At 37.3% G+C, this 22,521-nt stretch overlaps 1 protein-coding gene across 1 annotated transcript in view; it reads right to left on the bottom strand.

Annotated features, from left to right (window-relative positions):
• Window positions 1-21,039, bottom strand: part of LOC129417782 (uncharacterized) — a 40,687-nt gene extending 19,648 nt beyond the window's left edge. Inside the window, exons 1-12 of the mRNA XM_073869182.1 lie at window positions 20,500-21,039; window positions 19,573-19,742; window positions 19,182-19,485; window positions 16,622-16,791; window positions 16,204-16,543; window positions 8,996-9,400; window positions 8,392-8,827; window positions 5,277-5,359; window positions 4,290-4,459; window positions 3,899-4,202; window positions 1,587-1,756; window positions 1,164-1,503 (exon numbers count right to left, since the gene is read on the bottom strand). Of these exons, the coding sequence (XP_073725283.1) occupies window positions 1,164-1,503; window positions 1,587-1,756; window positions 3,899-4,202; window positions 4,290-4,459; window positions 5,277-5,359; window positions 8,392-8,827; window positions 8,996-9,400; window positions 16,204-16,543; window positions 16,622-16,791; window positions 19,182-19,485; window positions 19,573-19,737 (2,887 nt within the window). The 5' untranslated portion in view covers window positions 19,738-19,742; window positions 20,500-21,039. The remainder of the gene's footprint in view (window positions 1-1,163; window positions 1,504-1,586; window positions 1,757-3,898; window positions 4,203-4,289; window positions 4,460-5,276; window positions 5,360-8,391; window positions 8,828-8,995; window positions 9,401-16,203; window positions 16,544-16,621; window positions 16,792-19,181; window positions 19,486-19,572; window positions 19,743-20,499) is intronic.
• Window positions 21,040-22,521: the final 1,482 nt, after the last annotated feature.

A 22,521-nucleotide genomic window follows, 5' to 3' on the forward strand; every position in this document is an offset into this window, starting at 1 on the left:
GAACTTTAAAAGCTTCACCGTACATCTCATTGATGCGTAACAAATACTCCACGCCGAAACATGCAGTGAGTCTCACTTACTTTTCAAAAACCAGCCTTGCATTGCCCTGAAATAAATTTTACACGCGCATTCAGAGCAAATGAAACAGCACATTTGATTGCGGTGTGCTTATGGCTTTTAATAATCAATGTCATATAATTTTTTTAATAGACTACTTTAGCCCGTCACACTTTTTGACGGAGGATGCGTGTGAGGGAACACACAAGCACAGAGAACAGTGACAGGTAAAGATCATTTATAGCCTAAGATCATCAATATGAACTCTGAACAATGAACTATTAAAAACAGAACCGCATGAAATGGCTGAAGAGGAACTCGCAATATTAAAGCAAGAATCATTTATGTAGGCTACAGCTATACATCACCTCTTATGTTTTAGTTTAGTTAGGCTAAGTTTATTATGCAGTGCTTTTAACATCCAAATCCCACTTAAGAAAAATATAAACTAATAAATTACGTAAAATGTCCTCAAATATGCATAGTATATATTTAATATAATATATATTGTGTTTTGTTGTTTTTTACACCACATGAGGTGGGGGATCCGCGCAAATAAGAACAGTCTTTTAACCTCTTAAACCCTGAGGACCCTGTCCCGGGTACAAAATTTCGTATTTTGACTCAATATAAAATATTCTTTTAATCTTTAATGGTCTGTCATGGACCCCAGTAACACATATGAGATACTGTTTGAAAGCTTAGAGTCTCTACTTTCTGCAGATATGCATCACTTTGAGATATCTTTTACTGTAAGAAAGTTATTTACACTTAATTTAAACTATCACCCCCCCATAATTTTTTATATGATTTAATATTCACATATTTCATATTTTTCAAATATGACAAACATGGGCAAGTCTTATATCAAATGAAAGCTCTCATTCTCAGGAATAAGGAATATTGCCGAATCGACACGAATTCCATGACTTTTTGCAATGAGTGTTTCTAGATACACACGGATTTTCATGAACGAAAACTTACGTGGGTACAATCAAATTGTCTTAATCCAAGAAGCAATGTTAGATGCTCCACATAAATTATTTGAGAATGTATGACAGAGCAAATCTGAAACTACATCAGTGTTGACTGAGTATGAGACAAACCTGAAGGAATAAAATCCTCATCATCATGACTGTCTTCATCTTCATCAGTGTGTTGTTCCTCCTCTGTAGTTTCTCTTCTCATCTTCATCATGAGATTCCTGCAGTCGATGAGTTTGACTGAACACATCTTCAGTGTGGTCTGCAGGATCTGCTGCTGTTCTCCAGCATTACAGACAGAATCCAGAGACTCTGAGGAGGTTTGATCATCCTGTGAGCTCTGATTACTGTCACACACTGTAGTGTCCTGAGCGTCTGTGGGCTTTGACTCCACATAACCGAGTAAAGTCAGACTGAGCTCGGAGTCCTGTGTGGAAGATTCACAACAAACCACATCCACATCCTCACAACACAACACACACAGACAGTAAGATTTAAATGATTTGATGTTGTCAAACAGGTAAAGGATGTTTAAGATGTTCCAACCTCTCTATTCAGTCCTTTATCTCCTCTTAACCTCAGCTTTGTCTCCAGTAACGCCACCTTTTTCTTCAGCTGAGAGATTTCTGTGATGAAATCATCAATATCCAGCATGGACAGATCAGTTCCTACTGATTTACAGAACATCTCATCCATCTCATCTCTCATCATCAACACTAAAATACACAGAGACAAGACTCTAATGTAAACGTTTCGTGTCCTCCGACAAGATGTCCATATCAGAAATGGCCACAAGCCAGTTTAAGTTTGAGACCTCTTGCTCTAGAATGTTCTGACACCAAGACATAATGGTTGCTAGGGAACTCTGCTTGGAATCTAGGGTGTGAATTGGCATCCACCAATGATTATACTCCAAGCCATGAAAGGAATTAATCATGAAAAGAGAATGGCTCATGATTTTATATATATAGTTTTATATATAATATATAGTTTATATATAGTTTAGTTTGCAGTAGTTTTAAGCAAAACTAAAATCGGTTAATCGATTATCTGTTAATTGTCGACAAGAATTTACTCGATTAAATTAAATTAATTGTCGGGTAATTGAACAACGCCGGTGGAGAGATTCCCTACACAAACTTGAGGCAGCAAAAAAGAAACCAAACAGGGTCAAAAGGGAGTGGAGTGTGGGAGCATTTCAAATTAATAAATGATGACAAAGACGCCCAATGTAAACTACGATGAAGTACAACAGCTCTAGTTTGCTAAGATACCACCTTCATAACCTGCATGCAGCCGTACGTGTTAGCTGCTGTGGTGGGAAGACGAGTATGTGATCACAGGAAAAAAAAGTTTTGTTTGCTGCTTTAAAAAAAATCTGTTTCATATAATTTGTTTCTTAATTATAATCGATGTTTTGTTGATAGGTTTTGTGAATATAAGAACTTTAAAAGCTTCACCGTGCATCTCATTGATGCGTAACAAATACTCCACGCCGAAACATGCAGTGAGTCTCACTTACTTTTCAAAAACCAGCCTTGCATTGCCCAGAAATAAATTTTACACGCGCATTCAGAGCAAATGAAAGAGCACATTTGATTGAAGTGTGCTTATGGCTTTTTGAAAAGATCATCTATAGCCTAAGATCATCAATATGAACTCTGAACAATGAAGTATTAAAAACAGAACCGCATGAAATGGCTGAAGAGGAACTCGCAACATTAAAGCAAGAAGCATTTATGTAGGCTAAAGCTATACATCACCTCTTATGGTTTAGTTTAGTTAGGCTAAGTTTATTATGCAGCGCCTTTCACATCCGAATCCCACTTAAGAAAAATATAAATAGTATATATTTAATATAATATATATTGTGTTTTGTTGTTTTTTATACCACGTGAGGTGGGGGATCCGGACAAATAAGAAGTCTTTTAAAACAATCTATTGTATTGCTTAATGGAGCAATGTGGCAGGAAATATTGCGAAGCTCAGATATTGTCATATAATGAACAAGATGTGCCAACGAATTTGTCATGAAGCGCCGTCGTGTGTCTTTTCATAGTTTCTGACTGGAGTGCGTGACAGAAGAGAAGCATATACGATCATTAGTAGCTGTCAACGGTGGCGCTTTAATGAAACATGGATGAAACGTGCCTGTAACCTCAGGTCATGACTGTGATAGCATGACAAACATAAATTTCTAAAAACAAACACATAAAAAAACGTTTTATTTTTTGCCATTTTTGGCGATTTCCAATCGAAGTTTTGAAGTTTCATCATAGTTACGTAGTACAGAAGCTATTCATATATGGAAAAAAGTTTTGAGTCAACAGGAAAAATGCTGATATATTTGTGATGGTTTTTAAGCGGTATTTTGCAGCGCTGGACTAAGCATAAGGCAAAACCTGGCATGGTTGCTATTGTTGAACGCAACAATTCAGGACTCAACTCCAATGAAAAACGTCAATCGCTGTCAAATTTATAAGCACTACCACTAGGTGCCACTATGTTGAAACTGTGCATGCAGCCTCAGTTCCTGACTGCCATCATAAGTAGTACCAAGTGTCGTGTCAATACGCATAAGTTTGGCAAAGATACATCCTCAAATCAGTTTATTACGCTCTACGTAAAATAAGTTGACGCTGTATACGAAAAAAGATTGCCGAATCAACATGAATTCTATGACTTTTTGCAATGAGTGTTTCTAGATACACACGGATTTTCATGAACGAAAACTTACGTGGGTACAATCAAATTGTCTTAATCCAAGAAGCAATGTTAGATGCTCCACATAAATTATTTGAGAATGTATGACAGAGCAAATCTGAACTATATCAGTGTTGACTGAGTATGAGACAAACCTGAAGGAATAAAATCCTCATCATCATGACTGTCTTCATCTTCCTCAGTGTGATGTTCCTCATCAGTGGTTTCTCTTCTCATCTTCATCATGAGATTCCTGCAGTCGATGAGTTTGACTGAACACATCTTCAGTGTGGTCTGCAGGATCTGCTGCTGTTCTCCAGCATTACAGACAGAATCCAGAGACTCTGTGGAGGTTTGATCATCCTGTAAGCTCTGATTACTGTCACACACTGTAGTGTCCTGAGCGTCTGTGGGCTTTGACTCCACATAACCGAGTGAAGTGAGACTGAGCTCGGAGTCCTGTGTGGAAGATTGACAACACAACACACACAGACAGTAAAATTATGATGTTGTCAAACAGGTAAAGGATGTTTAAGCTGTACAAACCTCTCTATTCAGTCCTTTATCTCCTCTTGACCTCAGTTTTGTCTCCAGTAACGCCACCTTTTTCTTCAGCTGAGAGATTTCTGTGTTGAAATCATCAATATCCAGCATGGACAGATCAGTTCCTACTGATTTACAGCACATCGCATCCATCTCAACTCTCACCATCAACACTAAAATACACAGAGAAGACTCTCTTTAAACTCAATACAACACTCAAGAAAGAAAATCAACAAGTGCTTTAAAATAAAAACACACACAGCGGTTGATGTTTAGGTTAACTCGTCGTTGGTTTTAACGGTGGTTTGTATTAACGTTTCTTGAGCAGTTTTTTGTCCAGATGTTTGTTTGACTTCAAGCAGCGATGCGCAGACCGGCCAGTGTATGACATCACAGTACCGCGAGAGTGACTTGAGAAGATACGAAGCTGTCTGTTCTCAAACCGCTCTCGTGGTACTGTGACGTTATACGACTACAGGTCTGTACAGCGGTGTGAGAAGTCAAACACACATACGCGGCAAATCATTATGAAGTGTCTCGTGGGTTATCAATAGAACGGTGCCAATATTTGATCATGACAACGCATATTTACTTTGTTTAATAGGACTCGAAAAGACTCGGGGTCAAGTCAGATTCCAAATATGTACGAGTACGAGTAGTCAAAATGCACCCGAGCCCATGACAAGTCCGAGCCCATTAAAATACAGTCTCGAGACCGAGCTTCAAGTCCACAACGCTGCATGTAAATAATAATAATAATGGAAGTTAATATATTTCAAACATAAATATAGATTTTTACTCGTATTCGCAGGTGCAAGGACTGGACAATATATTTTGCTTTTTAATCCTAACTTGACAACCAATTTAAACTGTCAATCCGTCACAGAGACAGAGAAGCGTGCAAATGACTAATCTTCTGGTAGATTTTACCGTTAAACAACTTAACTTTTTCATTCATGATGATATCAACAAGTTAATAAAAAAACTTACCTAACAGATCGCGGTTCTGCCACAGCGCCAAGAAATGGTGACTGCTGCGATCATCCGAGTGACCCTCTGTTGACGCATGCGCACTTTGCGGTTAATTTTTTTAGTGTTGCAGTTATTTCTGTTAAAGCGTAACTAAACCCCTGGTCAGAGCCTGACTCCACCCACTGGCAATATTTGAAAAAGTGAAAAAGAAAAGTGGGCAGATCCCAACGGAGATAGAGGGGACGAACTAAGCTCGTACCAAGTGTGTGGTGAGATCGTAACAAGGGCGTGGTGAGCTTGAACCTGCCTACGTCACTAGTCATTTTTTGGACCCAATATCCAATAGGAAAATTCAACTGCAGTAGCCACCGTTCAACCTGAAGAGGGCAGCACTCAGACGTTTTTACACCATATATTGCAGTATTGAAACACTTTATATCCAAGTGTCAAAAAACTTAAAATCAATGAACAGCACTAATAAAGCATCATTTTTACAGATCATTAACTAAAAAAAGTTGGTTTAGGGTTTAGTTACTCTTTAAGTAGATAGTGTAGTGCTAAATGTACCCATTATTTTGTATTTTACTTGATAGTGTAGTGGCAAAAAGTCTTGAATCTTTATAATAAAACTCAGAAGCAAAGGATTCAGGTGCCAAACAAAAATACTTTATTTGCTCAAACCAATAAAGTAAAGAGGTGCTCAAATATCATCTGCCCTCCCAACATCGGACATTTTTATGCAGTAAACTCTTCTTATCTGAGATGACGTACACTCTTATTGGTCTTGGGCTGCAACAAATAACTTATTGTTCGGTGTAGCAAAGTGCAGCTGGACTCTTTCTCAAATCTAAAATGACGAACTCTGTTTGTTACTTCAATTGGCCTTGTGAGACATAATATATTTGTGGAAACAATAATTGCATAATCAATAATGAGACAGAATATATAGACCTTTTGCGAGTCGACGTCACAGTTACGTCACGCGCGCATGTGGTGGCAGAAACAGTGGAAGTGAATGAGACGCGAGTGAAACGAACAATATATCTCACTAGAAAATGTTTTGTTGTGCTGTTGAGTATCAGAATAGGAATGCCAAAATAGATGACCTTCATTTTTATAGTACACCGTCGTTGAAGACACCATTTGAAGATAAACGTAGGTGTTTATGGTTGCAATAAAAGCCCTCAACCGGACAGACTGGAGTGATGAAATCATCTTGAAATCTTTTAATACTTTGAATAGAAAATAATTAGAGAACATATCCGGTGTTCTTTTGAAGTCTGATCCCTCTATGGGTTTCTTACAGCGTTTTCATCACGTTACGTTTATAATTTATTTAGAAAGATTAAAGATTTTAATTAGTTCATAATATCAATAATATTACCATTTATTAAAGTTTTCGGGGTTTTTTTTTCGTTTTTTATTACTTTTTACCTTATATCTTAGCCTATTTCTTCTTCCTGTTTGTTCTAAATTATGATGTTAACTAATAAATATATAAACATAACACACACACACACACACACACGATGTAAAGTGTTAATAATATATAAACAGGCCTATACAAATTAATTTGTATGTAAACATCATAGTTTTAGATCAAACACGTAGGCTAAAAATGTAAGGAAGAAATTGAAAACAGGAAATGATGAAATATTTAATAAATTATATTATACAGAATACATGATAGTATTGCTCTTATAAGTACTTCAGCGATTCATACTGTAAAAATAATTGATTAACCAATAAAGAACAATACATAATATACATTACATACATGCACACAATTAGTAGCCAAGCCATTTAAACTTTTAATTTATTTAAAAAATAAACGTAACTTGGTGAAAACGTTATAAGAAACATTATACTTAAGAGAAATATAGGGGAAACAGACTTCTACAGAACACCGGATCCATATAAATCACAGTTTAATGCTAAAACAATTCACACCTCTATTGAGAAGCATTCATGTTCTGCCACCAGTTGGGCTCCGCCCACAAAAAAGTCATCTCTGTTTGCAAACACGCAAAAGGTCTATATATGTTTTATATATATGTTTTTGGGGGCAGTTTTTTTTTGTTTATTTTGTAGTATATTTAAAAAAAAAATATATATATATATATATATATATATATATATATATATATATATATATATATATATATATATATATATTTTTTTTTTTTTAAAGTATCTAAAATATATTTAGAAAAAAGTTTCACATCGCATTGGAAAAAAAACTTTGTTTATGTTACAAAACTTTTAAAAATAGCAGATTTGAAAGAGTATAAATTAAATATATGTTCAAATTAAAAAATATACCATATAAAATTAACTTGTATTTAACAAATATTTAAAATATATTTTGGACAAGAATACATTTATTGCCATATTAGTTGTAAAATTAGAAATGTATTTGCTTGCCTGTTGATATATGAAGGTTTAAACTAAATATTTTGTGAAATCCAAAAATATATTTTATTAGGCTTTACTCTCTACAAAATCTACTTATCATTAGCATATAGCACATAGTAAACTGTTGCCTACAATCCGTGTGTTTGTTGTTGTCCAAAAAAAAGAGAGTTATGTTCGAGGGACGAAAACTCGGGTCATTGTTCACTGTGGGGTTTGTACCTTTTGCATATTGTTCAAATGTACAACACACACTTACACACCAAAGGAAATGTAAAATCGTGAATCGGATAATTGGTGCCCTTTAATATATATCAGTGTTTCTCAACTCCGTTCCTGGAGGCCCACTGCTCTGCACATTTTGTATGTCTCTTTTATCTGACAGACTCAGTTCAGTTCATGGAGATCTCTTCTAATGAGCTGCTGATTTGAATCAGTTGTGTTAAATAATGGAGACATACAAAATGTGCAGAGCAGTGGGCCTTTAGGATTAACGTTAAGAACCACTGATATATATTACAAAAGACAACTGAGAAACTGGGCTATATATACTGAGAGGATGACAAGATACACATAGGGCTACAATTAACACAAACCAATGAATAAAAGAACTACAGACTACAAAACATGACAGACAGAACAGAACAGTGCTAAGATTTCTCTCCAGTGTGAACTCTCTGATGGATATTTAAGGAATATGGTTGAGCAAAAGTCTTCTCACACTGAGAGTTTTTCACCTGTATGAGTTCTCTGGTGTCTCCCTAAATGATCACGTCGACTGAAATTCTTCCCACAAACACTACAGTAATAAGGTTTTACTCCAGTGTGAACTCTCTCATGAATTTTCAGATAAGATCTACAACCAAAACGTTTATCACATTGTGAACATTGATGAAGTTTCTCTTCAGAGTGAATAATCTGGTGTAATTTTAATGACCTTGAATCTCTAAAGGTTTTTCCACATTGACTGCACTGATACGGTTTCTCATTGGTGTGTAAAAGGATGTGCGTCTTTAGATAAGATTTCTGTCTGAATCTCTTCTCACAGTGAGGACACTCGTATGGTTTCTCTCCAGTGTGAATTCTCTGATGAACTTTAAGATCTTGTTTGGTGCGGAAGTCATTTCCACATTCAGTGCAGTAGTAAGGTTTTTCACCTGTATGAGTTCTCTGGTGTTTCACTAAAAGATCACGTCGACTGAAACTCTTCCCACAAACACTACAGCAATGAGGTTTTTCACCTGTTTGAGTTCTCTGGTGTGTCACTAAATGATCACGTCGACTCAAACTCTTCCCACAAACACTACAGCGATGAGGTTTTTTACCTGTATGAGTTCTCTGGTGTCTCACTAAATTACCATGTTGACTGAAACTCTTCCCACAAACACTACAGCGATGAGGTTTTTCTCCAGTGTGAATTCTCTGATGAACATTAAGAGCTTCTTTGGTGCGGAAGTCATTTCCACATTCAGTGCAGTAGTAAGGTTTTTCACCACTGTGTGTCCTCATGTGAACATTCAGACTAGAATAAGAGACACAAACCTTCCCACACTGCTTACAGTGAAACGTTTTCTTCTTCTTCTTTTCTCTGTGCTCTTCTAAATGAAGTTTCTTGGCTTGTAAGGTAGTACAGCTAATTTTAGATCTGGTGCAGGAAAGAGTTTGTGCCGCCAGTCGCTCTTTTGATGTTGAGGGCGTTTCTTCATCACAACATGAATCACTATTCTCATCTGAAAGAAACACAAGAACAAATATAGCTGTAGTATAGTTACAGTTATATAGTTTGGATGAGGAGTTTAAAGAATGTAGGAAAGCCTCATGGTTTCAGACAAAAGAATACAAAAGTTATCAGCAAAAAAGCTGTGTTCTTGTTCAGTGGAACCTCTCCCTCCCTTCTCGAGGAGCACATGGGACAACTAGTATAGTAGTTTTTGTTGGGTAAATTACTGATCATATGCTGTTTTAATATTATATTAGGCCTAAGGCCTGTTGTTTCTACACAAGGCTATAAGACACCCAGTTAAACTTTCGTTTTCTCAGTTAACTTTCGTTTCCTAATTAAAAGAGTCCAGGTGCGATCCTGCGACTATACCCTGATTGTTCTCGCCACGATTATCTTGAGAAGCAAGGTCGAAACAACTGATAAACATGAGTACGTCATTTTAGATTAGAGAATTCGTCCAGCTGTACTTCGCCACATTAACAATAAGGTATCTGTGCAAGCTAGGCCAAGGCCATGAAAACCAATAAACAGAATATATCATTTTAGATATGAGGCAGGATGCAGCTGCACTTCTGCTGCATCAAAACAAATAAAATTAATTGTGGTAGACCGAGACCAATGAGAGGACTGTACGTCATCTTAGATAAGAAGTGTTTGATCTTACTGTATAAAAATGGAGTCAGATGTTGGGAGGGCGGATGATCTTTTAGCGCCTCTATGAGGGGTATTGATTGTCTCACTTTGTTGGCTCGAGCGAATAAAGTAATTTTTGTTTGGCACCTGGAACCTTTGTCTCCTGAGTATTTTTTCTTATGAAGATTCAAGCTAAGACTTTTTGCCACAACACTAGAACAATGAAGAAAATGTGAGTGGTGCTTGCAGTAGCAAAACTCAGTTAATGTTACAAATGTTACAATAGTGTTAACAAGTCAAAAGAGCCCAGCCCCATGTTTCTACAATGTTCTGATGAAGAGATATAGGGCTTGCTAAATGATTGCTTGGATATTCTTATTGGTTGCTAGGGAGTGAAATGGCATCCATTAATTGACATACTCCAAGCCACAAGTGAAAAAAGACCACCCTTGTGTCGTTAGGACAGTGGTCTCAAACTCATGGCCCGTAGACCAGCGGTTCTCAAACTGGGGTCCGGGGTCCCCAGGGGGGCCGCGAGATGGTGCCAGGGGGGCCCCAGTTTTATGACATTTTATAAAATACATTAATTTATCATGAATTCTGTGAAATGAAACCTAAAAAAAATAAGGTAGCACTACTTTGTATAATTTAATGTTTTGTTTAATTAAAATGTGAAATTTTAGAAAGTTTTTTTTGTCATAAATTTTCTTTGGGGGGGCCGCGAAGGAATGCACCGTACACAAAGGGGGCAGCACGCTGAAAAAGTTTGAGAACCACTGCCGTAGACCATTTGCTTCCCTCCCTCCCCCTTCTGCGGCCTGCATCTGCTGTCAAAAATATAACATCATTTTTATTTACTCAGTTTTATATTCATTTGTTTATTAATGACAAAGTTCCGTTCACAAACATGTGTTAAACACGAGTCAAGACGCTTCCTTGTTTTTTCAAAAGCACTTATGAGGTTGTCAATATTGCGTCAATACAGTGACTTAAAAAAATCTAAAATAAATCAAAACAGAAACTTGAACAAAAAATGTAGGCTATAAAAGTGTATCCGGGTATCTGCACATTTTTTAACAGCAAATTTAATGACTTTAAAGACCTTTTTAAGTCCTCTAAAATAAAAATGCAAGACTTTATCATAAAAACAGGAAAATGTTCAGCGCGACACGACACAGAATTGTGTGTTGAAGCATAGCACGACACAGCTCGCCTGAGCCACACTCAAGACACATCACAGGGAAACAACAACTTTTATACTAAGTGCTAATTCACCTAACAATTCTGACATGGTTGACTGTATGTAAAAATCTGCCTTTAAGGTACTTCAGTTAATTTCTAAATTCTGGCCCCTCTTTGAAAAAGACATGGAGGACTGCCCAGAACATTACAAAATAGGGGTGTGACGGATCACAAAACTCATGGTTCAGATCACATTACGGTTTTTGAGGCACAGATCTGATCATTTTTCAGATCAGCAAAAAAGGGGTGGGAAAAATTAAGTAACAAATTAAGAAATTACAAACATTTATAAAAAAGAACAAAGTTGCACATTAGGTAAAGTCTTTGTATAAATTAAATATGATTATTTTTTAGAGCTACAGAAGGGATTTTCTCTTTGTCTTGGGTTGTTTGATTAACATTAATCACAATGACTCAGACTTAAGTAGGTTAATTGAGTTTTATTGTATTTTAACACAACTTAATTATATTTTTACATATTATCTGTTTTGTTGTCGGACATGTATATCAGGGCTCTCAAGTTTTACCAAAAGTTTGGAGTGAGATGTCAGGAGACGGGTATTTGCAACAGTGACCCCTCGGCCCCACCCAATTCTCAAGTTTTTGCTAACTGTTTAATGGGCCCCATTGAATTTCATATTATACTTTATCCTACTATGGAAGTGAATGGGGCTCATTAAAGGTTTGATTACAAACATTGCTCAAAATATCTTCCTTTGTGTTTTTTAGAACAATAAAATGTATACAGGTTTGTAAAAAGGTGAGAGTGAGAAAATTATGACAGTATTGTTATTTTTGGTTGAACTATCCCTTTAAAGTGCCCTATTTTCACAAAATAGTTTTGTACATAATACAAAGTTTCTACTTTAGTACTTAAGATAATCTTAAAAACATCTAAGTGTCATTATCAGTGTTATTTTGAGATTACATTAATATGAACTGAAATGCAGTTAGGGGACAGAGAATGAAAAACCATTTTTACCTTGTCTTTGTTGAATAATGGTAGTCTACCCACATTCACAAACATACAAAAAGTGCTAAACATGCTAAACATCTCAGTCTCATAGAAATTCCTCTTTTAGAAATGTCAGCCAGAAAACAGCCCAATCTGAAAAACTGATGCTTATGACATCACAGGCATCTCCCTGCCCCTTCACTTTAAAATAATTGGCTACATTTTTAGAGTGGCAGCAAAGTCAGCCAATCAGTAATGAGATTACAAGTTAAGCCAGTAGGGGGAGCCAAATAGGTGCAAAATCACTTGTTTAAATTTCCCACCCTAATAGAGCTATTTGAGAGAGGTTTTTAGGAAGGCATTACAGACCCAAACAAAAACATTTTTGTCTACGTCACATCACAGAACAAGGATAAATACCCCGTTCAATCATTCTATGTCACCTTTAACATATCTCGTATTACAAAGTTGTATACCACTTGAAGTTAACGTGTACTCATCTTTCATACAAAGATGGGTTCAAATTTATTTCAAGTGTTACCTAAATACATTTTTAAATTACATTTTAGCATATTTCATATTAATGTACTAAAGAACAAAAAAATGTAGGCTATATTAAGTACAACATTAGTACATGAAAATAGATCACTTTAAGTGGATTATGGAATTGTACTCTTTTAACTTGAGCTTACTGTACACATACAGTATTGCAGAACATTTACTTATGAAAGGGCAATAATAATGAAATGCATCTCTATTACATTTTATATATTTCAGGAAGCCTCTAGTACTTTTCTTAATTTCAGGTAACTAAAGCTTCTGGTTGCAAAGCTGTTGGAGTTTTTGACTGAATCAATAATAATTTAGCACGAATTTGGCTTTATTCCCCAATATTAGCTTTCATTGTCTTTGATCAAAGGCAATGATTTCGTCCAGGAATCGTAAAATCAAAATGCTTAAAAAATGGGTTATATCTACAGCATTCATCGGATCTTGCTCATCCAACTTCCACTCCGTTAAATCCATGTTAGTAATGAACTTGCTAGCAGCGGGATAACATCACCAGAAACAACTTCTCATTTATTTTTGATTGCCTGGTAGAATGCATTGTGTGAACGACTTCATTAGGCGCTGCAAAAAAAACGACAAGTGCGAGAGCGATTTGAAATCAGCCTCCTTCGCAAGATTTCTCGCGGTACCCTGATTTTGTGGCGCTGCGTAAAGTTGATAGCACACTTAAAAAACTCGAAGGAAGCAGCTGAACTCAACAGAACTGCCATGTGCCTCGTCCATTTATTGAATATAGCAGGACAATTTATTTCTTACTTCTCAGCGTGAGAAATACAAGGTGTGGCGTGTGAACTGACTGAAATGCGTGTGTCTCACGGTCAATGCGTGAGACTTGAGAGCCTGTGTATATAAATAGGGTTACTGACTAAAAAATAGTGACTAAACACGACCCAATAACACGACCCTCGTGTTTAATCCAACCACGTTACTTACTGCTTAAATCCCGATTTATAGACCCCTTGCACGTGACGTCACGCTCTACTCGCGCGAATTATGGACGCCATGATGGACGGCGGAAGTGTTATGTTGTAGACGGACGGCAAGCCGAACAAGTACGTGTTTGTGTTCGTTAGGGTCATTAAATGGTTATTTCGTGTTGCTATGATGCACCTACCATTACAGAAAAGTGGCATAAAAACATTATTTTTACATGAATGTTATTGTTTAATGCTGCAGTGACACCATAAATTTCATAGCTGCCAACTCTTTCGCATTCACCGTGAGACCCACGCAATTGACCCCATTCTCACGCCACACATCCATTTTCACGATGTAAGTAGCTAAACCAGTGCTCGCAGTACTGACACTTTTATATTTTAGGGTACCTTCACTGTCTTTTGCGTGCCACCTTCTCACGTTGCTGGTGCTTTGCTGCAAAGAGTCAAAGAACATTTCACTTTATGTGGCGCTGCGCAGGAAGTTCGGCAGCGAGGACATCAGAGTACCGCGAGAGCAAGTCGAAATGTTACAAAAGGGTCCACCTTTACCTTTGCTCTCGCGTTACTCTGATGTCATACGCCGATCAGTCAGCTCCGCACCAGTCGAACACACAAAGCGTCAAGGTCTGGATGAAAAGCAGAGACCTGCCCGGATTCCACGCACGCAGATACCCTCAGAAAACAGCAATTTTAATCAACCATCACTCGCGTGTGCATGTTTGCAAGCAGTACAAGCCTGCGTGATGTTTGCAGTGACAGGTTTTAATAAAAGAGAAAAAAGTCAATTGATATTTGACATCTATAAACAATAATATATACGAAATATAATTATATGGTCTTGACATACACATTATCTGTTGCTTTAGTTTAATATTAAACTACTCATTTGGTTTATTTGATTGTGACAGTCCCTCTATCACCAATCACAAATCACCACTTTACGCTTCTCTTTCTCAGTGGATAAACTGAATCAAAGCTGCTGTCATCTGCAGTTATACATTTTACAGAGACCAGTAGCCTATTCATTAGATTTTAACTGAACTTTTTTGGCACTTTTATCAGAAGGAAAGCATAATAGAAGTGTATAAAATAATAGTAAAGACTCTAATCCCAGGCATTTAAATTCAGTAAAAGCTTTTATTTCAATTTAATTTCTAAAATATGATTCGATTTGTATTGTGAACCATTTTAACGCAGTCTTTCCCAAATATTTAACACAGAAATAGCTAAAATTCACACTATTATCAATTGGCAAATGGTTAGGACTTATATAAAAAATTATTACCACAAACCCGCGGTCAGCCACCCCCCAAAAAAAATCTCACTCCAAGCTGAACTCAGAAGTTGGCAGCTCTGCAGACTTTTAACAGCCTTAAGATCAGCACCAGTGTGTGGGGATATCCCGTTTACCACATAGTGGTACAAATCATGCGGGCTGAAGTCGGGCAGACTCGGCGTTTAATGAGGTCCGTGAAAATTGAAGGAGGAAGAAGGTAAGGGTCGGTATCCAGTCCCGCTATCTCTAACTTCTCTAAATAGCGCTTTTTGTGAGGACCTACCAAATGCCCTACCTCGACCGATAACGGCACAGCAACTTCCTTAATATAAGAAGCCATGTATTTTAGTGAAATATATATTTAAACTGTTTAAAACTAATCAAAAATCCCGCTCGTCTATTACTAATCAACCTAGTGCGTCAGTGATTTTGCCGTCCAGCATGGCGTCGTCACGTGGTCTAGGTCACGTGTTTGCAAAGGGTCTATAGCTAAACGCTTCTGACAATATCACCATATATTTACATATATTTACAACGTATTTCTGTTGTGTGTGTGCACACGCGAATGAAATCTGACACCAGCATTGCAAGCAGAGTTCAAGCAGAGTCAACGCAGGTAGCGCACAGTGACTGGATATCAACTCGCTGTGGCGTTTATAAGCGCGGAGATCATGTGGACGCAGACATTAACAAAAGTGCAGGGAATATAAAACTGATAGATTTGGATGGACAAACCGAAAAACCGCAATTCACATGCGCGTATTGCACCGTGGGGGTCGAACCGAACGTTTCAATAATGTATTGAGAATTGTGGCATCCCTAGTATGAAATATAACAATGTATGGGAAACACTGGATGATGAGTCTGACATGAAATTTAAGACCTTCTTAGTGGAAATTCCAGATTTAAGACGTTTTAAGACTTTTTAAGGACCCGCGGGGACCCTGTGTATAGATCATGTATTCCAAATTAGAATTAGCACATAGCAAAACCTGATGTAGCGCTTAAGTCCAACTTTTTACATCCAGCTGGTGCAACCGGCACCCGATGATTTGAACTATCCGGATAAGCGGTGTACCGTGTTATCAGTATCAGTAGTTGTTGAAAGACCAGAAGATATCTCACATACATTATTTGAGAAGCTATGACAGAGCAAATCTGAAACTACATCAGTGTTGACTGAGTATGAGACAAACCTGAAGGAATAAAATCCTCATCATCATGACTGTCTTCATCTTCCTCAGTGTGATGTTCCTCCTCTGTAGTTTCTCTTCTCATCTTCATCATGAGATTCCTGCAGTCGATGAGTTTGACTGAACACATCTTCAGTGTGGTCTGCAGGATCTGCTGCTGTTCTCCAGCATTACAGACAGAATCCAGAGACTCTGGGGAGGTTTGATCATCCTGTGAGCTCTGATTACTGTCACACACTGTAGTGTCCTGAGCGTCTGTGGGCTTAGACTCCACATAACCGAGTGAAGTGAGACTGAGCTCGGAGTCCTGTGTGGAAGATTCACAACAAACCACATCCACATCCTCACAACACACACAGACAGTAAGATTTAAATGATTTGATGTTGTCAAACAGGTAAAGGATGTTTAAGCTGTACAAACCTCTCTATTCAGTCCTTCATCTCCTCTTAATCTCAGCTTTGTCTCCAGTAACGCCACCTTTTTCTTCAGCTGAGAGATTTCTGTGATGAAATCATCAATATCCAGCATGGATAGATCAGTTCCTACTGATTTACAGCACATCGCATCCATCTCATCTCTCATCATCAACACTAAAATACACAGAGACAAGACTCTAATATAAACGTTTCGTGTCCTCCGACAAGATGTCCATATAAGAAATGGCCACAAGCCAGTTTAAGTTTGAAACCTCTTGCTCTAGAATGTTCTGACACCAAGACATAATGGTTGCTAGGGAACTCTGCTTGGAATCTAGGGTGTGAATTGGCATCCACCAATGATTATACTCCAAGCCATGAAAGGAATTAATCATGAGAAGAGAATGGTTCATGATTTTATATATATAGTTTTATATATAATATATAGTTTATATATAGTTTAGTTTGCAGTAGTTTTAAGCAAAACTAAAATCGGTTAATCGAATATCGGTTAATTGTCGACAAGAATTTACTTGATTAAATTAAATTAATTGTCGGCTAATTGAACAACGCCGGTAACGAGATTCCCTACACAAACTTGAGGCGGCAAAAAAGAAACCAAACAGGGTCAAAACGGAGTGGAGTGTGGGAGAATTTCAAATTAATAAATGATGACAAAGACGCCCAATGTAAACTGCGATGAAGTACAACAGCTCTAGTTCGCTAAGATAACACCTTCATAACTTGCATGCAGCCGCACGTGTTAGCTGCTGTGGTGGGAAGGCGAGTATGTGATCACAGGAAAAAAAGTTTTGTTTGCTGCTTTAAAAAAATTTTTTTCATATAATTTGTTTCTTATTTATAATCGATGTTTTGTTGATAGGTTTTGTGAATATAAATTAATGAGAACTTTAAAAGCTTCACCGTACATCTCATTGATGCGTAACAAATACTCCACGCCGAAACATGCAGTGAGTCTCACTTACTTTTCAAAAACCAGCCTTGCATTGCCCTGAAATAAATTTTACACGCGCATTCAGAGCAAATGAAACAGCACATTTGATTGCGGTGTGCTTATGGCTTTTAATAATCAATGTCATATAATTTTTTTAATAGACTACTATGGTAGAGAAATTTTGAGTGTTTTTGTCTTACAGATTAGTATAAATGTTTTATATGGTATGTTTTTAATGTCTACATGAATAAAGTTGTCTCTCTGTTGCTTGAACATGAATGTGTAGGTCCACAGCTGGGGCTGGAGGAGATAAGGGCGTCCATGGTAAGGATAGCAAATAGTATGATGTGTTAGAGAACAAAGACACTGAGTTTTACCACCCATGGAAGGATTTATGTACCAGTTTGGAATGTTATAGAGATAAAGCCACAGCATCACCAAGTTGTCATGAGTTATGAGAAGGAGCTAAGGGGCCTGAAGGTTTTGAGTGCTGGGCATTGGGACAGTACAGAGTGAAAGAAAGGCAGGACTATTGGACCACTATATAATATACTGAAAAACTCAGAACGGGGTCATTGTCATTATCATTTTACCAGGTGTACACCCTATGACCAGTATTGTGTTTCAAGCTGTCTGACACAATTCTTTAATAAAATACTTTGAAGAGAATTTTGCATCTCAACCGTCTCTGATTCTCCTGAAAAAATCCACGACATTATTTTAGCCCGTCACACTTTTTGATGGAGGATGCGTGTGAGGGAACACACAAGCACAGAGAACAGTGACATGTAAAGATCATTTATAGCCTAAGATCATCAATATGAACTCTGAACAATGAACTATTAAAAACAGAACCGCATGAAATGGCTGAAGAGGAACTCGCAATATTAAAGCAAGAATCATTTATGTAGGCTACAGCTATACATCACCTCTTATGTTTTAGTTTAGTTAGGCTAAGTTTATTATGCAGTGCTTTTAACATCCAAATCCCACTTAAGAAAAATATAAACTAATCAATTACGTAAAATGTCCTCAAATATGCATAGTATATATTTAATATAATATATATTGTGTTTTGTTGTTAAACCCTGAGGACCCTGTCCCGGGTACAAAATTTTGTATTTTGACTCAATATAAAATATTCTTTTAATCTTTAATGGTCTGTCATGGACCCCCGTAACACATATGAGATACTGTTTGAAAGCTTAGAGTCTCTACTTTCTGCAGATATGCATCACTTTGAGATATCTTTTACTGTAAGAAAGTTATTTACACTTAATTTAAACTATCACCCCCCCATAATTTTTTATATGATTTAATATTCACATATTTCATATTTTTCAAATATGACAAACATGGGCAAGTCTTATATCAAATGAAAGCTCTCATTCTCAGGAATAAGGAATATTGCCGAATCGACACGAATTCCATGACTTTTTGCAATGAGTGTTTCTAGATACACACGGATTTTCATGAACGAAAACTTACGTGGGTACAATCAAATAGTCTTAATCCAAGAAGCATGTTAGATGCTCCACATAAAATATTTGAGAATGTATGACAGAGCAAATCTGAAACTACATCAGTGTTGACTGAGTATGAGACAAACCTGAAGGAATAAAATCCTCATCATCATGACTGTCTTCATCTTCCTCAGTGTGATGTTCCTCATCAGTGGTTTCTCTTCTCATCTTCATCATGAGATTCCTGCAGTCGATGAGTTTGACTGAACACATCTTCAGTGTTGTCTGCAGGATCTGCTGCTGTTCTCCAGCATTACAGACAGAATCCAGAGACTCTGTGGAGGTTTGATCATCCTGTGAGCTCTGATTACTGTCACACACTGTAGTGTCCTGAGCGTCTGTGGGCTTTGACTCCGTATAACCGAGTAAAGTGAGACTGAGCTCGGAGTCCTGTGTGGAAGATTCACAACACAACACACACAGACAGTAAGATTATGATGTTGTCAAACAGGTAAAGGATGTTTAAGCTGTACAAACCTCTCTATTCAGTCCTTTATCTCCTCTTGACCTCAGTTTTGTCTCCAGTAACGCCACCTTTTTCTTCAGCTGAGAGATTTCTGTGTTGAAATCATCAATATCCAGCATGGACAGATCAGTTCCTACTGATTTACAGCACATCGCATCCATCGCAACTCTCACCATCAACACTAAAATACACAGAGAAGACTCTCTTTAAACTCAATAAAACACTCAAGAAAGAAAATTAACAAGTGCTTTAAAATAAAAACACACACAGCGGTTGATGTTTAGGTTAACTCGTCGTTTTAACGGTGGTTTGTATTAACATTTCTTGAGCAGTTTTTTGTCCAGATGTTTGTTTGACTTCAAGCAGCGATGCGCAGACCGGCCAGTGTATGACATCACAGCACCGCGAGAGTGACTTGAGAAGATACGAAGCTGTCTGTTCTCAAACCGCTCTCGTGGTACTGTGACGTTAAACGACTACAGGTCTGCACAGCGGTGTGAGAAGTCAAACACACCTACGCGGCAAATCATAAAACGCATATTAACTTTGTTTAATAGGACTCGAAAGACTCGGGGTCAAGTCAGACTCCAAATATGTACGAGTCAAGACTGAGTCAAAATGCACCTGAGCCCATGACAAGTCCGAGCCCATTAAAATACGGTCGCGAGACCGAGCTTCAAGTCCACAACGCTGCATGTAAATAATAATAATAATGGAATATATTTCAAACATAAATATAGATTTTTACTCGTATTCGCAGGTGCAAGAACTGGACAATATATTTTGCTTTTTAATGCTAACTTGACAACCAATTTAAACTGTCAATCCGTCACAGAGACAGAGAAGCGTGCAAATGACTAATCTTCTGGTAGATTTTACCGTTAAACAACTTAACTTTTTCATTAATGATGATATCAACAAGTAAATAAAAAGCTTACCTTACAGATCGCGGTTCTGCCACAGCGCCAAACGGAAATGGTGACTACTGCTGCGATCATCCGAGTCCCTCCTGGATGTTGACGCATGCGCGCTTTGCGGTAATTTTTTTTAATGTTGCAGTTATTTCTGTTAAGTAGCCTAGATAGTGTAGTGCTAAAATGTATCCATTATTTTGTAGTTTACTTGATAGTGTAGTGGCAAAAAGTCTTGAATCTCCATAATAAAAACTCAGAACCAAAGCAGGTGCCAAACAAAAAATACTTTATTTGCTCGAGCCAATACAACACCCCAAATATTATCTGCCGTCCCAACATCTGACATTTTTATGCAGTAAGATTAAACTCTTCTTATCTGAGATGACGTACACTCTTCTTATTGGTCTCGGCCTGCAACAAATAACTTATTGTTCGGTGTAGCAAAGTGCAGCTGGATTCTTTCTCAAATCTAAAATGACGAACTCGGTTTGTTACTTCAATTGGCCTTGGCCTACCTGCAGTGCTTTTGTGCGACATAATATATTTGTGGAAACAATAAGTGCATAATCAATAATGAGACATAATATATATGTATATATATATATATATTTATATTGTTTATGTAACAAACATTTTTTTTTAATTTTAGGTTTTATATATTTAATTTATAAATTTAAAGATCAAATTAAAAAATATACTTTATAAAATTTACTTGTATTTAACAAATATTTTAAATATATTTTGGCAGGATGTTAAAGCGTTAACACGGCAAATTGCCATGGAGACAACCAGGGGTGATTCTAGGATTTTCATTTTAGGGGGGCTCAGCCCCCAGTAAGGGTATGATTAAAAAAATATTATTTGACTATTAGGGTATGGGTTGTATCCTACTAACCTTATTGTAATCAACTATTCCATTGTATTCCCTGTGTTTCATAAATGGGACTAAAATTTTCAGTTGAATGGAGATTTTTTTTACAATGAAGACTTCCTGATTCATTATTCAATGTGCAAATGACACACCTTTCCAGTACAAACACATCATTTTACTGTTTTTACTGTTTTATTGTCATTTTATCCTATAGGTTAATATTATTAGTTGATATAGCCACTGTGTTAATCTGGGAACAAATTTATACAGATCTAAAATATAGAAAAGGGGACTGACCAACAAGTGATCTACCTTAATACTGAGTTGTCAAGATGCAGTATGATGTGGTTTTCAGGACAGGGTTTAGATTAAGCCAGGACTAGGCCTTAGTTATATTAGGATGTTTATGTAGTTTTACAAGCATAGCTTACAAAAATATTACAGGTGTGCATCTTGAGACAAAACAATGTGACTGATGTATTTTAAGATATGTTAGTGCAAGCTACGTTTAGTTAAGAACTAAAACTCAAACAGGCATTTTAGTCTTGAACTAGACTTAAGCCATGTCTGGGAAACAGCCCCTATGTCTATACTGTAGGTGAACCCTCAAAAACTTACTAGGAATACACAATGTACCATACCACAGACAAACAGGGGTGCTGTAAAGGGGGAGGGGGGTGAACAATGACGATTCTCGGGGCCCACGAGTAAGAGGGGGCCCAGAGAAGCCCCCAAAATTGTGGTGCTAAAAATATATTTAATAGTACAAATTATTAACTTTAAATTATTCTATTTGCTGTTTCCTGGTATCAAAAATTTGTATTTGTTTAGGAAACACAAACCTCTGTGGGCCCCTTTCCCCCCTCTCAATTATCATAAAATGGTTTGGTCCTCCAAAATTGTATAATCCAGGCACCTTTGTACATGAGGCCCCAAGTCTCCACGGTAGCATTTTTCGACAAGTAAGCATGTTTCGAGCAGGGTGCAGCTGGTGCACGGCTTTGCCTCACAGGCAGCCGTTGTCGGCATCTTTGTACGAGGCTCCGCCGGTCCGCCCACTTTCAGCACCGTGCTGCGGTCCACGCTGTTGCACCTGTCTTGCAAGCAGTCTAACTTCATAAAAATCCTCTGCCAGCTACTGTACAAACTACTATCAGCTGTTTGTGAGGTTTCAG

This window comes from Misgurnus anguillicaudatus, chromosome 7, assembly GCF_027580225.2.
Source record: "Misgurnus anguillicaudatus chromosome 7, ASM2758022v2, whole genome shotgun sequence".
In the NCBI taxonomy this organism is placed as follows: domain Eukaryota; kingdom Metazoa; phylum Chordata; class Actinopteri; order Cypriniformes; family Cobitidae; genus Misgurnus; species Misgurnus anguillicaudatus.